Source organism: Mytilus edulis, chromosome 12 (genome assembly GCF_963676685.1).
Source record: "Mytilus edulis chromosome 12, xbMytEdul2.2, whole genome shotgun sequence".
Taxonomy (NCBI): Eukaryota; Metazoa; Mollusca; class Bivalvia; order Mytilida; family Mytilidae; genus Mytilus; species Mytilus edulis.
The window spans coordinates 37,639,289-37,656,264 of record NC_092355.1 but is presented as its reverse complement, the minus strand read 5'-3'; the positions used below and the strand labels follow the sequence as shown (position 1 = coordinate 37,656,264).

The 16,976-nt window shown below is 32.2% G+C and overlaps 1 protein-coding gene across 1 annotated transcript in view; it reads left to right on the top strand.

Moving 5' to 3' along the window:
• The window catches only part of LOC139498398 (MAM and LDL-receptor class A domain-containing protein 1-like), a 75,817-nt gene that overhangs the window by 41,202 nt on the left and 17,639 nt on the right, over positions 1–16,976 (top strand). The window contains exons 18-26 of the mRNA XM_071286783.1: positions 2,552–2,727; positions 5,755–5,839; positions 7,386–7,505; positions 8,919–9,013; positions 10,704–10,833; positions 12,329–12,504; positions 13,775–13,856; positions 15,690–15,818; positions 16,811–16,917. Coding sequence (XP_071142884.1) covers positions 2,552–2,727; positions 5,755–5,839; positions 7,386–7,505; positions 8,919–9,013; positions 10,704–10,833; positions 12,329–12,504; positions 13,775–13,856; positions 15,690–15,818; positions 16,811–16,917 — 1,100 coding nt within the window. The remainder of the gene's footprint in view (positions 1–2,551; positions 2,728–5,754; positions 5,840–7,385; positions 7,506–8,918; positions 9,014–10,703; positions 10,834–12,328; positions 12,505–13,774; positions 13,857–15,689; positions 15,819–16,810; positions 16,918–16,976) is intronic.

The following is a 16,976-nucleotide window of genomic DNA, read 5'->3' as shown; positions in this document are numbered from 1 at the left end:
ACTTTTTACACTTTGTGACTTGGATAGAGAGTTGTCTCATTGACACTCATACCACATCCACTTATTTATATCGACAACGCCATGGCTAGAAAATAAAAGGACAAACAGACAAACAACAGTACACAAAACACAAAATAGAAAACTAAAGACTGAGCAACACGAACACCATCAAAAAATGGGGGTGATATCAGATGTTCCGAAAGAGTAGGCAGATCCTGCTCCACATGTTACACCGTGTAGCTCATGTAAATGCATACCCGGTGATAAGTCTTATTCACTTTCTGCCTATGAGTCGTAATGTATATATTTTTGCGAGTATACATCTGTTGTTAAGTTCTATACTTTTTTAAAGGAAGTAGAACAACATTTTTTATGTGTAAATATATATGAACATAATTTTTTTTATTTTATATTTCTCAAGACTCGGGACAACGTAGAGTTTGTCCAATTGTATTTTGGAAGATTAATTGTGTCTTTTTGTTTATCTGGTATTGGGTAACTGCCTCGTTTACGTATATTGAACATCCTCATTCATTCACAACGATTATTCCACCTTGAAATAAAGGTATCTGAAATTAATACAATTCATCTGCAAACTCCTACAATCGACAATCCTCGAGTGACTCCTCTTCTCTCCATCTATCCGTTAGATGAGGTACGGAATCGGCCGAGTTGTGACGATTGCAAACTCCTACAATCGACAATCCTCGGGTGACTCCGCTTCTCTCCATCTATCCGTTAGATGAGGTACGGAATCGGCCGAGTTGTGACGATTGCAAACTCCTACAATCGACAATCCTCGGGTGACTCCGCTTCTCTCCATCTATCCGTTAGATGAGGTACGGAATCGGCCGAGTTGTGACGAATGCAAACTCCTACAATCGACAATCCTCGGGTGACTCCGCTACTCTCCTTCTATCCTTCGTTAGATGAGGTACGGAATCAGCCGAGTTGTGACGATTGCAAACTCCGACAGACCGTTTCAAAAACTAATCATAGATGAAAGGGTTATAATTGTTTACGCAATACGCGCTTTTCAGTTACACATTATTCATCAAAAGTGTCGTTTTCTACCATCTCGAAGTCTTGCAAGTTTCGAAAGCTGTTGAATAATTATCATAAATCATTTTTGTTTAAATCAAATTTAATTACTTTTGCTACTAATATGTTTTTATAATCAACGTTTTCAGCTGGAGTGAATAGTGTTAAAGTTAGTTTAGCATAAGATAAATCACCAGTTCCTCTTGGAGTGGAAAAGTCTCCTAGATGTCTGGAAATTGATACACGGGGAACGTTTTATTTGGTCTGATAGAACAGTTAGTTGGTATCATCTATTAGTTATCTAACATTCAAATCGACTGAGAAATATGCTCTCTTGAAATAAGCTTTAGCTTTAGTGGGTAATTGGATCATACCAGCTATTGTTGTCATTTGAAACCGTTAACCGTTGATATTTTCCTAAATATATTCTCCTTAACGTTTAAAACAAGATGACAACAAGAACTAATTTTAGGAAACTGCATGATACCCAACTGAGCAACCTTGCCTTTTGCACTTGGAGTAAGCTTCTCCGAAATATCACCCATTTTATTTAAAGGTTAAATATTTCCCAAAATGAATCAGTGTGATAGGATTTAACCACTGGGTCGTAGCCACCACTGGTTGACGTTTCGCCCCCGAGGGCATTTCCAGTCTAGTAGTCAGCACATGTTGGTTGACATGAACTATCATTGACCTGTTCATTTTCTAGAAATTTGCTGTTTATAAAATGTTGAAATATTAAAAAACACTCAGAGTTTTCTACCCACAGGAATAGATTGCCTTCGCATTTTTGGCTCGTCTTTTTAAACCTTTCGGTTTTAAACGCTATCCAATGTAGTACATGATCTGGCCTTTAAACTGTTTTGATTTTAGCGCCGGTTACGGGTCTTATGTAGACGAAACGTCTGCTGTATCGAATTATAAGCCTTGCATTTTGATGAGTTTCAATACAAAGGGAGCATTGGGTTACTTGTCATTTTTAAACATTGTCTGCATATATTCAGTTTCTGACCAAATATGATGAACTTGATGTAATTGAGTAAATTAATACTCGTCGGATATAAGTGTTAATTGTTTGTTTGGGCGATTCCTTAATCTTTTACATTTTTCAAAAAATACAAATGAAAAGATAGAGGTTGATCTACATTAGACAGCATACGAGTTATGCAAAAAGCAAAGAAGGCTGACGAATGACATAGTACAACATGTAACGCATCACTCGATCCTTTATCATGTTAACTTTATAGGTTATAAATACTGTTGTGAAGTGCGTAAAAATCAAGTAAGTATGCCACGACTGCAGTAAACAGTCTTTTGTTGACATAAAAATCTATGGCGTTTTCATCAGACTAATAACGCACACAGATGATTGTAAAAATGGTTGATAGTACATATATTTTCCCTGATTACATTTATAAATGTTTTGATCCATTTAATTCCGATAATAATGGGATACAATTGGTCACATAAAAACAGTATCAATGAGGAAAAAAAATACTATGTTTTCTAGGTATAAAGAGATGTTTGTATTTTTCGTATCACATGTACGGATCCGAAATGGGCACTCTCAACATATACTTCGAAGATGAACAAGGAACTAGGACGACAGTATTTACTAAAACAGGGAATCAAGGAAACCATTGGCACACAGAGGGTATGGTCAGTCAAGCAACAGATGGACTAAAGGTAATTAAAGCAAGGAAGTGTTACATTGGGTGGCCATGGTTTTTAGATTCAAATATTTCTGTTTGTCTAACTTAATAATTTTAGAATAAAACATGTTATACGCTTACTCTCAATTAAATTCTCATCGAATGAATTTGTATTTGATGATAAATTAGATTTTTTAACCCATTTCTACAGTCAAAATATTCATAATGTAATGACGTATCATGTCTGTGTGAATTGGTCTCGGTTATTTGTCTTTTAACATAGTTTTTTTTTCAAATTAAACTAATATAACCTTATTGTTTTTCGAGAGAGTGAATTGTTAACCGTTCGTTTTGCCAATATATAACACATTTATTGATCAATTTAAGGTAAGCTAATCTTCACTTCACATTTCACTTTGAAGATCGGTTACCTTTTGTTGATATGATGAGAGTTCGTGGTTTTCACAATCACTGCGTTATTTCTTATAGAGGGAGCAGTATTCTTCAATTGAGTACTATTTTGTCTTACTGGAAAGGTGCATTCATATGAACTAAAGGATGTTCGCTTGTCATGTTTTGAAATTTTTGTCAGATTTTCGGAATCCTCTGGTTTTATCCATTTGCATGCTTTAAAAAATGTGCCCATTTACCCCATGTTTCTTTTTATAATTCTTTGACATGTATAAGTATAAGCCATCTGTAAAAGTCTTTAAAAATCCTTGTTATTTTTTAATTGTTTTTGAGGTCTTAAACTTGTCAATTATAATGCTATGAAAAATCAAGAGAGAACTTTTTCCCGCCAAAATTTCAATGGCTTATATCTCGAAAACAAGCTCATTGACCTATAGTTTGTTTCCTCTTTTGTTTCCTTAAATAATTTCCTATCAATATATACTAGTGTTATGATTTTTTTTTTAAACTGAGTATCGAACCTCCTGAAAGATAATCATTGTCATACATGTCATACAAGTGGGAGGTTGAACCAACAAGTTATTATGGACTTCCCCTTTTTAAGTTTACCTTGAAGTTTGGTATCTTTAATATAGATTTTTCATTAGTTAATGACATCTTTTCCATGGAATTATAAGACCGTTAAGAGTAATATAGCTTTATGTTAAAATCAATTTAAAGCGTGAGCTCTGCAAACATAACAAAAGTATACAGAAATCAGTGAAACACAAATAAAATAAAAAGAAATCAAACCAGGCCATGCTCTAACATAAATATAGTTCACAAAAAGCAATTAATACATATCAAATTGTATATAGCAACGCAATTTATTGTATTTTATTATATATGAAAAACGCAGAATTCTTTATAAAACTGGCATCGGATCAAAATCTTAGCGTCATTGTTGTTTAATATTTAATTAAAGTTCGGGTTTTACACGCATATTTGTAAAAAATGTTAAGGAAAAGAGATGTGAAATATACCAAAGGGACATTTAAACTAATAAATCGAAAATAAACTGATCGAGCCATGACAAAAAACAAAAAGACAGGCAGACAAACAACAGTAAACAGAACAAAACAAAGATGGAATTATCACATGCACCAAAGAGACAACCAAATTCAAGTCGAAAAGGACAGCCATAACCATGGCAAATAAACAGGAAAACAAAACGAAACAATTCACACAACACTACACATAAACAAACTTAATACCGAGCCTCATTACTTGCACACACAAAAATATTTAAAAAACCTGGTTGAACTATGTGCTAGCAGCTCAAGGGTAAGCAGTTTTTGCACGACTAGGGGTACCCGTGACAGGTTAAACTACAGTAACTGTAGAAATTGACATTGAATGGCAAACCTAAATGTAAAAAGTAGGACGAGATTGTGATCATAACACATGAGACATATCTGTTGTTATCTGCAAGGATGTAGATAGTTTATCACATGATCTAGGTAACTTATTTGATTTTAATTTAAATGGTCATTGATTTGGAGAATTTCAATGTGCACTATGCGTTTGATCTGTGGATAACATATTTTGAGTTTTATAACATTTATGTCAAATGCCTTTCTAAACTGGAGCAAACAAATTGAAAATGATAGTCAAGAAAATCTAACTTTATTGAAATCCTTTATAGTAATGTATTTTATAATAGTACTTAGATACGGATGTTTTCGTAAAAAAAATTCGTAAAAATTGACATCATCTGAAAATAGTAAAAACGCTAAGTTTGGTTAAGAGTTTTAGATATTTTTCGGATAATTCAGTATTCACAGTATCTTTTCAGACGATTAAGCGTGTTGCTTTGTACAGGTAAACAACTTAACAGTCTGACCATAGACTGAACAGACTTAACTGACGGCAAGAGAATGATCTGAACAGTACTGAATTAATATCAACGAATAAGTCTGAACATTAAATGTAAGACTGAGCATGACGTTAAAAAAATGTTCAGACTTTTAATAGTTAGTCAGTTTTAAATTCGCTTACTAATGTATAGGGAGGGATTAATCAAAAACCATAAGTAAATAAAAGTCATCGCCTCAAGAGAAAAAATAAACAAATAGGAAAGTGTGAAATGGTCCCGGAAACAATTAATGTAAAAGTTGAGGAAAAGAAATACGAAACAAAACTGAGGATGAGCTTAAGGATGAACTAAGTCGAAATTTAAAAAAATCTAGAATAAAATTGGTACTATAAGTCAGAAGAGCATTAGTTTAGGAATAAAATAAGCTAAAAAAATTGAAATGTTATGGAGCTCCTTTTCGAGATATTTTTTTTAAATGGCGGGAAAAAGCTGACTCGGACTTTTACCTTATATTTGCATTGGTATTATTTGGGTCTCAAATTGGAGGAAAAATATTCCAAAATCTGCTTAAATTTTGGTAAATGACCTTTTATGAGCTATTGCAGTCTTATATGTAAAGAACAATGGGTGTTATGGGGCGAAATATTTTACCCTGTATCGTAGAAAAAAAAACCAAGGAGTCCGAACATCTGACAAAAATTCCTAAACCGGACCTAAATACATCCTTAAATGACAGCAAATGACAACTGGTTCATAATCGTTTACTCATTTGTTGTCCTATTAATATAATTTAAGGTAATATTTGAAGCTGTGCTGGGATCAGGGAGTAAGTCTGACATGGCATTGGATGATGTTTGGCTAAGACCATGGACTGTTTGTGGTGAGTATTTACAAGGTTTTTTTGTTTGTAGATCCTGTCTATTCCGTTTAGTTTTGATAAACCAACATCAATTATTTAAATGCCTATACGGCAAAATGAAATGAAGAACTGATAGTAAGCATTAATATCTAGTATATATTTATACATTATATAAATAAATTGTAAAGATATACTGGCAATAAAAACTTTGCCAAATTTAGATATTGTAAGCTCTAATTCCGTAAAGGTTGTTTACCTGTATCACTTACAAATCGACGAAAAGTATGATAAACAAAGAGTATATTCTCTAGATTTGAAACAAAATGGATAATACCAATTCAACAATAATCCAAAAAACTAAAACGTTAGACGTCTTTTTTCTCTTATATTATGTCTCTCCAATTTAGATAAAGACCCTTTGCGGATATCAAACAACCTAATTGTTTTGAATCAAATGAAATGTTGCCTACATGCAATAGTTTAACATTTTGGACGTTCCTGTTTAAGATTCTTGCAATGCCAAGTATGTGTATTTAAAATTGTGACATTAAGTTAAGAAGTGTCATAATTGATTTGGTAAAATATTCACATGCGTTTCTTTCATTACATAAAGGAAAACTGGACATACAATAATACTTTATGTTGTTGACATTTTCAATACTACCACCTTGTGATGCATCAAGCAAGTAAGATCTGATGTTATCTAGCTATTGCATCTACTTGCAAATGTAGAATTTCAAAACGGTATTCATTTCAACATTGAGATTGGCTGCCACAATGAAATCATGAAATATCACTTTTGTCAAAATATTTGCTAGAACACCGAAGAGAATTGAATTTTGTCTGAACATGAAATCATGTTTTGCAATAATCTATTGTTTCTGTTTCGAGATAATCTGTTCTAAGGAGCCTGTTGTTCAGTGGTTGTCGTTTGTTGATGTGGTTCATAAGTGTTTCACTTTTCACGTTTTTTTTCTATAAATTAGACCGTTAGTTTTCCTGTTTGAATTGTTTTACACTAGTCATTTTTGGGTCTTTTATAGCTTGCTGTTCGATGTAAGCCAAGGCTCGGCGTTTAAGGCAGACCTTTGACCTATAATTGTTTCCTTTTTATACATTTGGACGTGAATTGAGAGTTGTTTCATTAGCATTCATACCACATTTTCTTATTTATTAGTATGGAATATGACAGCTATCGTCCAATTGCTACATTAATGGGCATTTAAGTCTTTCTCAGTGTATGTGGTGCATTTTTACTGACGCTGAGGTTAATCGTTCACTTCTGTGTTAATGGATTTGAAATACTCATTCTATATAGCACACAGACGTATTAGTTATTCCTTTGGCGTGCAGTTAAAAATTCAAAAACTGCATTTGTCTGCGTTCATAATTTAAAAGTAAACTTGCGACAACTGTACGCTTTAATTTCCGTTGGATAGTCGTAGAAAGTGAACCTATACGACGTTACGTTTATTAACTCTATGGAAGGAGTAGTAAACTAAAGTGAATGTTGTAACGTGAATCATAGACATTCTTGTTAGTTTGATGTACGTTTATTTTATCTTAGGATGCAGAGATGATGAAAATCCCTGTGCATTTGGAACGTGTGATAGTGCTTTCAATAGTATGACATATACATGCTCATGTGATCAAGGATTTACAGGAACCAATTGTGATGTACTAACAGGTAAAGTATACAGTACATTGCCCTTTTCTATTATTTATTTTCAGTTATAATTATTTCATTTGAATATAAGGAGAGTTGTCGATAAATGATACTTTTTTAACTCCGAAACAGCGGTTACCTCCTCTTTACTACGCTACATTGATAGTTTAGTGAAGCAACGTCATCACTGTTTCGGAGTTCGATTCGCATTATGACAAAAAATGGATTTCCTTTCTGTTGACTAGTTCGTTTTAGTTTTCTTCCATTTTATCAATTACTTAATGTATTTATTAACTCTGTTATCATGATGTATATTCAAAAGCTATAAATCGATTGACTTGCAATTGTTTTTGTTGTTTAATAGTTAATATACAAAGTAAAATCACAAAAATACTGAACTCCGAGGAAAATTCAAAACGGAAAGTCCCCATCAAATAGCAAAATCAAAAGCTCAAACGCATCAAACAACTGTCATCATGACTTGGTACAGGCATTTTCTTATGTAGAAATTGGTGGATTTAACCTGGTTTTATAGCTAGCTAAACCTCTTAATTGCATGACAGTCGCATAAAATTCTATTGTATTGACACCGATGTGTGAACAAAACAGACAGACATAATGCTAGGTAAAAATGTTAAAAATATGGGTACAGCAGTCAACATTGAGTTATTATCTTAATTACTATAAAAACAAACAAATATGTAAACACACATTTACCATGGCACAATAGCACAATGACGGGAAGTACAGAGCCACATCATATGAAACAAAGAAACACAACAAGGTATATAGACAAATGCATATGGTATGCAAGACATTCAGGAGACGAATCATTTGACATAAAAAAAAATCTTGAAAAATAGTTATTAAATGTTTTTGAGAACAACCTATTAAAAAAATAAAGAAATGCTCATCAGTACATGTATTGTGGTATAACCGGTTGAATGTAATCACTGCATTAATATTTGCTACCAGCAACACGATGGGTGACACAGGTTGAAACAATTCTCTTGAAGAACCAAAGATCTACCGCAATTTTGGTTGGTTTCGTCTTTCTAAATTTTGATTTTGGATTATAGCTTTTCGAACATTCGCTTCTTTTTTTTCCAACTGCAAAAGTTTATGTTAAAAATCAATCTATCAATTTAAGGATTGCAGCAAATATGGAATCATATATAATCTTATACAAGAACAAAGGAAATATCGACCCTTAATGAGTGTTAAAATACCCAGTTGCATTCCTGGTCGTAGAATAGTTTGCACATTCTTTATATGTGATTTGATTTTCCAATTTACCATCTTTATTTAGAAATAGAAATATGAGTGCTTCATGATGAAACGTAAAGAAATAAAATCAAGTTGATCATTTCTCTTGTTTAGGCAGTGAAAAAGCAGCTCATACATCAAAACTGAATAACCACATTAATTTTGTAGAATATGGAACAATAGGTTGTAATGGAGAACCTAATGAGTATTGTGTGTTAAAGCAGGAGATACAGACTGATGACTTTGATTGGATATTTACAAACGTGAGTATATCATGAGTTAAAAGCTTTTTCAGTGTAGTGTTTAGATTTCTGGTAGTTTGTAGAAGCAAACAGACTGTTTAGCGAAATTCAATTACAGCACATTTCAGTGAGTATGTAGCTAATGGTAATATCTTTGGTTAGCTTGCTTGTTAGCTAAACCGTGAAGTCATTGTTAGTTAAGGTAAACTACCCTCCTTTTAAAGTAGCTTAGCCCTACAGAGAGAAAGATTGGTTATCTGTTGGGCTAGTCTATTATTAAAGGAGGGTAGTTTACCTAACATAACAATGACTTCACGGTTCAGCTAACAAGCAAGTTAACCAACGATATTATCATTAGCTACATACTCACTGAAATGTGCTGTAAGAGTTATTTTTTAATATGTTGAATATACATGACGTGTGGTGACAACTATTTCAAACCATAATCAGCTGTTGTCGTCAATTTGCGCTCGTTACGGTCCATTTTCTTTTTGGCATTTTCATCATATTTGAAACAAAAAGGGGTATTTCATATATATAAGGCATCAATTATTAATAAAAAGCCATTTTAACAAAAAACTTATTGTACCTCCGACCCCCCAAACCCCCATAAAAATTAAACATTATCGTAGGTTAATAACTAACATAGCTGTAAGTCCATTGTGAATAATATACGATGTTAGCCAGAATATTGTATCCTTTATATTTATTTTAGAAATCTGTGTTGACCTTACCAATGATTGAATGTTTTAAGATACTATTCTTCGGTACTAACAATGTCTTCAAACAAAATGTGTTCACAAGATTTTGCATGGATTCTATTTACAGTCATGACAGTCAAATTGAAATTCAGAAAGTATGAATTATCGTTTTTCTTTACATAATATGTTTAATGAATAAAACAATTAGGAACAAATGTAAGTTTTAAACAGTTGTTTAATATGAAATTACTCGAGAATATATAAAATTTACCGATTGTCACCCTATCAATTATTTTTTTTAAGAATATTAAGCATATCTTTACTCTAATACAGGTCGTGGGTAAATGCCATATATGTTTGCTTTTGATGCTTTGGTGAAGGATTTAGATCTGTTGTAGATAATTGACAATTAAACGTCAAGAAAATAGATAAAATTTAGAATGGAAATGGGGAATGTGTCAAAGAGACAACAACCCGACCAAACAGAATAAAACAGCCGACGATCACTAATTGGTCTTTAACACGGCGAGAAATCAGGCACCCGGAGGCGGGCTGCAGCTGGCCCCTTAACAAAATGTGTACTAGTTCATTGAAACTGGACGTCACACTAAACTCCAAAACATATAAATGAACTACAATTTTAAAAAACATACAAAACTAACAAAGGCCAGAGGCTCCTGACTTGGGACAGGCGCAAACATGCATTTGATTTGTCTCAAATTATCTAATGATATCAAGGGAACGAAACATTAAAGGGATACTGAATTGCAACAGTGATGTAAATGACTATTACTCTTGTATTTAATGGAGACACGGATTAAAGGACAATGTCTTTTTGAATATTCATCTAACATGTGGGTCTTTATAGTATACATTGCTATATTTGAATTATCTTTAAATGTTAAAAATATTCCAAAAAGCTAGTTAGTAGACTAAGTGTGTTTTTAGAATTATACATTTGTCTAGATAAGTATGATGTTTGATTTTTTTGTAATCCTTATTTCAAACAGGAAGGAACTCCTTCATCTAGTACCGGTCCCGAGGCGGCCAAGGTTGGAACAGTTTTTATGTTTATTGAGTCATCAAGTCCAAGACGAGCTGATGATAAAGCTATAATGGTCACTAAAATGTTTTTACCACGTATGTATTACACCAGTGTATCAGCATTTGAAAAGTATATGTTCAGTATATATTAACATATGTGAGTATTTTATTTACTTTTGACAGTACACAGTACAGATCCCATTAAATACACATATTTTTTTAACATAAAGAAACTGCTATGTCTAAAATCTAATGGAGTTTACATATCCTAATTGTTACGTTACTCTAGTACACTTTTGCACTAAACGAACAATATAAGTAGGGGCATGCTCCTGACACAAAAACTCCTCCAAAGTCATCGGTGAGAACGACTGAAAACCACACTACATAAGTTTTACTAGTTCACTATATTGAACACAATCTGCCTAAGCTTTTCCAAACCTTATCGTCAGTTTTATTTTTCCGTAATTGACTAACTTCTAATAACAAGAATCTTTTGTAACCCGTTTCAATACGAGGGTTTTACTGGTTTGCATCTGTCACTCCGTCCGTGTGTCCATTAAATAATGGTCGCAATTTCTCATAAGCTTTTTGAAATTCTGTTTAAAGCTGTATGTTAGCATTATATACTGTGTAATGCATTTTTATATTAAATTTTTTATATTTTTTGTTAACTGAATACTTGTATGTACTTGTATTCTTACATATTATGATCATGTATGAAATTGTCGCATTTTTCTGCAAATCATGGTTTTCTATAATTTAGGATCACGCTCCATGTAAGCATGCTATACCGCGTATTGATTTTTTGTCAAATCCATTGACTATTAGCCTCCTGTTTACCGACTACTTATAGCGCGGGTATCATGCTTGACCAATAGCTCACATTTCAGCTTAGTTTTTTTTCAAATTAACTTTCTTTTTAAACATTGATAGTAATTTAACTGCCATGAAAAGACGTGCAAATAAAATCAACAGAAAAAACTTTATAAAAAGGAGTGTCCAATTCATTTGATATGGTTTGTGTTTCTTGCGATAACAGAACAAAAACTGACAATAAATACACTAATATACGGAAGAAATAAATCCAACAAAATCGTACCTTTCATATTTAACACTTAACAATGAGTATTCCTCGTGTCAACAAATACTCATGTAGATACTCACTTGTAAATTAAATTGCCATCGAACTGATTTGCTTGTCATATGACAGAAGAAAATATTCTTTCCGGGATCCCGACAATTGTAAATCTCTAATTATCGCGAAAATAAAGTCCCAATCCCGAATTCCCGCAAACATAAAGGCCATGTCTGGACGTTCCGAAACAAAGTCCTCCGCCCTCTAGGAATGTTAGTGTGATGAAATAGTAGAGTAAGAGAAATTAGTTATGACACATAATTGTAGTAACCGATATCGATATGTCCTGTATTCAAGATCGGATGTATATGCATGAAACGGCAATTGATAAAACCTTAGATATTAATTTTCATTACAGAATTGATAATATCGTAATAACCAATTTATGAAAAATAAAATAATAAAGGTGTTATTTCATAACATAAATCATTAATATATTTGTTCATGTTCTAGGGGTAGACAGATGTCTTCGTTTTTGGTATCATATGTACGGAAGTACTATGGGTACCTTAAATGTATATACCGAAAATTCACAAGGAACACGCATTCAGATATTTACAATGTCTGGTGATCAAGGAAACCAATGGAATGAATCAGCCATCTTCATTCCAGCAATGGATAATTTGAAGGTAAGTTGATTTCAAGCAACAAATGTTTTTAAGTTTAAGGGAGGAAAGCAACTTACTTAGCAAGACCTTTGTCACCCTTTTAAGTCAGAATTCATTCTCAAAGATGTATAAATCTTTCTATCATCACTCTTTGATTATCATGAAACATTTTTCAGTCAGGTATCATTTAATATGTTCTCGAATTACTTCTTTCATCAAATACATTTTATCGTCAATATTACCACATGCGTTTTAACCTAATTTTCACCACTCTATAGATAGTATTGTGCCAATCGCATGAGAGGTATCTCGCGAGCGGATGACTTTAGATATATCATTTTTGTCTTAGAAAATAAGTGATTGTGAAAAATCTGTACTGGTTTTATGTAAGCTTTGTCCACAACCTATGTGAAATTGAGACAATTGTTGTATTTTGTTAAGACCGAATGTTGACCTTTGAATATCATAATTATGTTATTTTAAAGTTTCAATATTTGATAGCAAGAAAAAAAACACCAAAAAAAACCCAAGAAAAACTACAACTCATGGCTATAATCAATACTGACATATGGTAAATATAGTCCCTCGAACAGTTCAAAATCTATTTTCTGTATCTAGCGTTAGTGCTTAAAAAAGGACACGTCTTTTTGGTGCATCCGATTTGTATTTCTAAATTGACACTTATTGGAAATGCCAATATCCAAACATTTGTTTTAGTTAATTGGTAATTGAATCCCTATTTCGTGTAAATTGACTATATTTTTTATCTTCGAATTTATAAAAACAGTTCATAACTGCACGATTGATACTCTCAGGGATTTAACAGTCGTGTAAATTGAGCGAAAACAAATCGATGTAAAAGGTGTCATTATTCATATTAAATCATAATTCAGTTATCTTAAATAATGTCTTTGTGTTATTACAATCACATAAATCTTTAACTCACCATTTTAGAATCTAAACGATTATAGGATTTTTTTTGTACCTCAAAATGAAAATAACGTCCCGGCATTGGTTAAGTTTTCATTGTTTAGGACGTGTTTAACCAATCAACACGTTTTGGTGTACGCGTTTAAAATAAATGACCATCATGCATTAATTTTTTAAATTGTAAATTGGTCAGCACGAAAAGAAGCGAATTCCGCTTTATTAATATAATCGTCATACTGATTGCATTAATTGTCACAATTTGTTATTTATTTCACTTTTGTTTGCCCTTTATATCTCACTAAATGACACTTAGTATATGAACTTATAATTTCTTAACACATATCAAATAATTATATTTTAGGTCATTTTTGAAGGAATTCGTGGCAGCAGCTCTAAATCTGACATCGCCTTAGACGACATAAAGTTAATACCAGGCACTTGTGGTACATATATTTATATATATATATATATCATATTAATCTTATGTTATGAAAATAAGGACAAAACCTTCTTCTCTTGCTATGGTGTTTTCACAGTTCCTCTTTTCAACCCACCTGCCAACGCTACACTTATGAGTTATGGTTGGTGGGAAAAAAATATTTCGCTTTTCCTTTGAACACGATACTCACTGCTGGATGCTGCTAAATGATGTTAACTATAATTATCTGAATGGCTCATGTCTTAGTCGTGAAATTGATTACAAGCTCTTTATTGGTTGACATGAAATACCAGACATATCAAAGAAATAGATGATGCATCCTGATTTTTCACTATGTACAACGTTATGATATAAAAGCGCAGAACATGTTTACGCATAAACATAGTTACTTAATACAATGCAATCACTGCCCTATTTTATACCTTCATTAATAATAAATTTGAATAAAATATCCCCATTCCCAATTATATATATTTTTTTTAGTTATACCAACTCTTCTTTTCACTTGAGATTCAGCATACAAATTAAAAAAAGAAGTATTGAAGTGAAGGGGATTTTTTTTTGGTACGGCATATTGTAAAATTGGATTGATTACTGATATACAACTGTATTTACAGTTGCATAATGTGACGATATACGTCCTTACCCTTTAGAATTCATCATGTTTCTTCCTTTTATATTTTGATTAGTTTGGGTTGGTTTTCTATTCAGTTTTCTGTTCCTGTTGTTTTTTCTTTTTCTTGAGTCCATGTTGGTTACTGTCTTTTTAGACATGTAAGTTGTTATCCAATTTGTATCTTCTTATAATGTTGCTAACAGTAACAAATGTCGGTTGTACAGTTTTGAAATTAACAGACATTTTTAACGAATAGAATCAGAGTCATGGAGATAGGAATTGAACAAATAAATCTTTTGGAATAACATTTGAAGATAAATGATTTTTTTGTATATATGTGACATAACAAAAAAAGAGTATCTAATAGTATAGAAATGTACAAGAAATATTTTGTTGGAGATATGGCATATTCGAATTTAATAAAGGAAAAGTAAAGAACAGAATATACATTTAAGTAGTTGTGGAGGAAGTGTATTCAAAACGTATTTGAAAGATACCATATAACATCTTTTACATTTAATATTCATACAAGTTGCAAGGCACTTTGCAGTTTAATTCTTCAAACACTGTACTGCAGATCACTTACCAATCACATCTTGTTGATTCTTTAAATATAAGCCTACATATGTTTGTGTAGAATATTGATTCAATGTGTGTTCAATCACTTCAAAAAATCATATGATATCAACATATAAATACAGATGAATATCATAAAATAGTATATACAATATAGCTGGCAATAAAATTAGCAGTATCGATAGTAGTGCACCAGATTTATATTTTACATTCTAATGTCTCTAACGCGATTCTCGGGGTTAAAAAGTTTAAAGGAAAAACCAAATGCAAACCCAAAAGAGCAAACACAGGACAACAATTAAAGCCAAACCCAAAACAAGGACTCAATGCTATGAAAGCTACGGCATTTTTTAAAAGCACATTTAAATAGAACAATATCCGTATTTTTCTGCAATTTCGCGGACAGTTTACAATTTGCATAAACAATACTGACGTTGGATATAAAAGTTCATTTCAGGTTTCATTTCATTATCTTATTTATAGCTTTGGCTTGCAAATTCTATCTCAATTAGGAGTGATAAAATGATCTCCTGAAGGTAGGCAAATTATTACGTGTATGCAACATAACTATTTATCGGATGAACAGTTATTGATTTCAGTTTAAATTGAAAACTTTTAATTAATTCATACACATACTTTGTACAGGTTCAAATATAGATCAATGTGTGCCATCACCCTGTTCAAATGGCGGACAGTGTTCTAATAACCACAATGATAATACTTTTACATGTACATGTACCTCTGGGTGGGAAGGGGATACATGCACACTACAAGGTAGGATGTTTAAATTATTTGTAACTTAGAAATATTATAATGTATAAAATTGAGAATGGAAATGGGAATGTGTCAAAGAGACAACAACCCAACCAAATAAAAAAACAACAGCAGAAGGTCACCAACAGGTCTTCAATGTAGCGTGAACTTCCCGCACCCGGAGGCGTCCTTCAGCTGGCCCCTATACAAATATATACTAGTTCAGTAATAATGAACGCCATACTAATTTCCAAATTGTACACAAGAAACTAAAATTAAAATAATACAAGACTAACAAATGCCAGATGGTATGTTCAAAACGTCTGTTAACTAGCGAGTTAAATAATTTAGACAAACCGGTTGACTAAATGCAATTACATATAACGTGTTTAGTGTGATGTAAACATTTAGTGACCAATTTAAAATATCTAATTAGTGACCAATTTTAAATATATAATCAAGATTTTATCACGTAATGCTCGAAAACTATTTTGTCTTGGTCAACACGGTCAAAAACATTTCTGATTGAATAAAAATAAAATTTTGATGCGCTGGCATCATATTTAAGTATGAACTAACAAACTCATTTTATAGATTGTCAAGACATTTTATCATTTTACCAGAGTCAATATCGAAATGAGAATATACATCAACAATGCAATTTGAATTGGGATATAAGTTGCGTATACAGGATACGTCTTTTTCGTTGAATTCTTTAATTCTTAGCAGATTGTCTGTGTTCAGAGTACAAACCAAAAATAGCCATATAAGATTACAAATAGTTAGATGATCCTTAACAATTACAATCAAAACTTATCTGCTGATGCTTACAATTAAATAGTTACGTAGTGTTAAATATGTCACTCAGCTTTTACGGACATAGCAACATGAAAACACATTTGCTGCTACGATTTGTTTCCTTCAAAAGTCATACAATTGTTTTTTTGTATAACTAAGAAGTCTGTTATAAACATTTTAGTTTTTACATATTTCAATAAATTATATAATTGTAGATGTAAAAACAGGAACAACCTTTACCTGTGAATTTACACCAGGCGAAAATCAATGTGTATTTACTAATACCCAAACTGGAGATAATTTTGACTGGACATTCACAAATGTAAGAACTATGAACTTCATTGCAAACAAAAACCCGTGATTTCCAGGGTGATTTAGTGT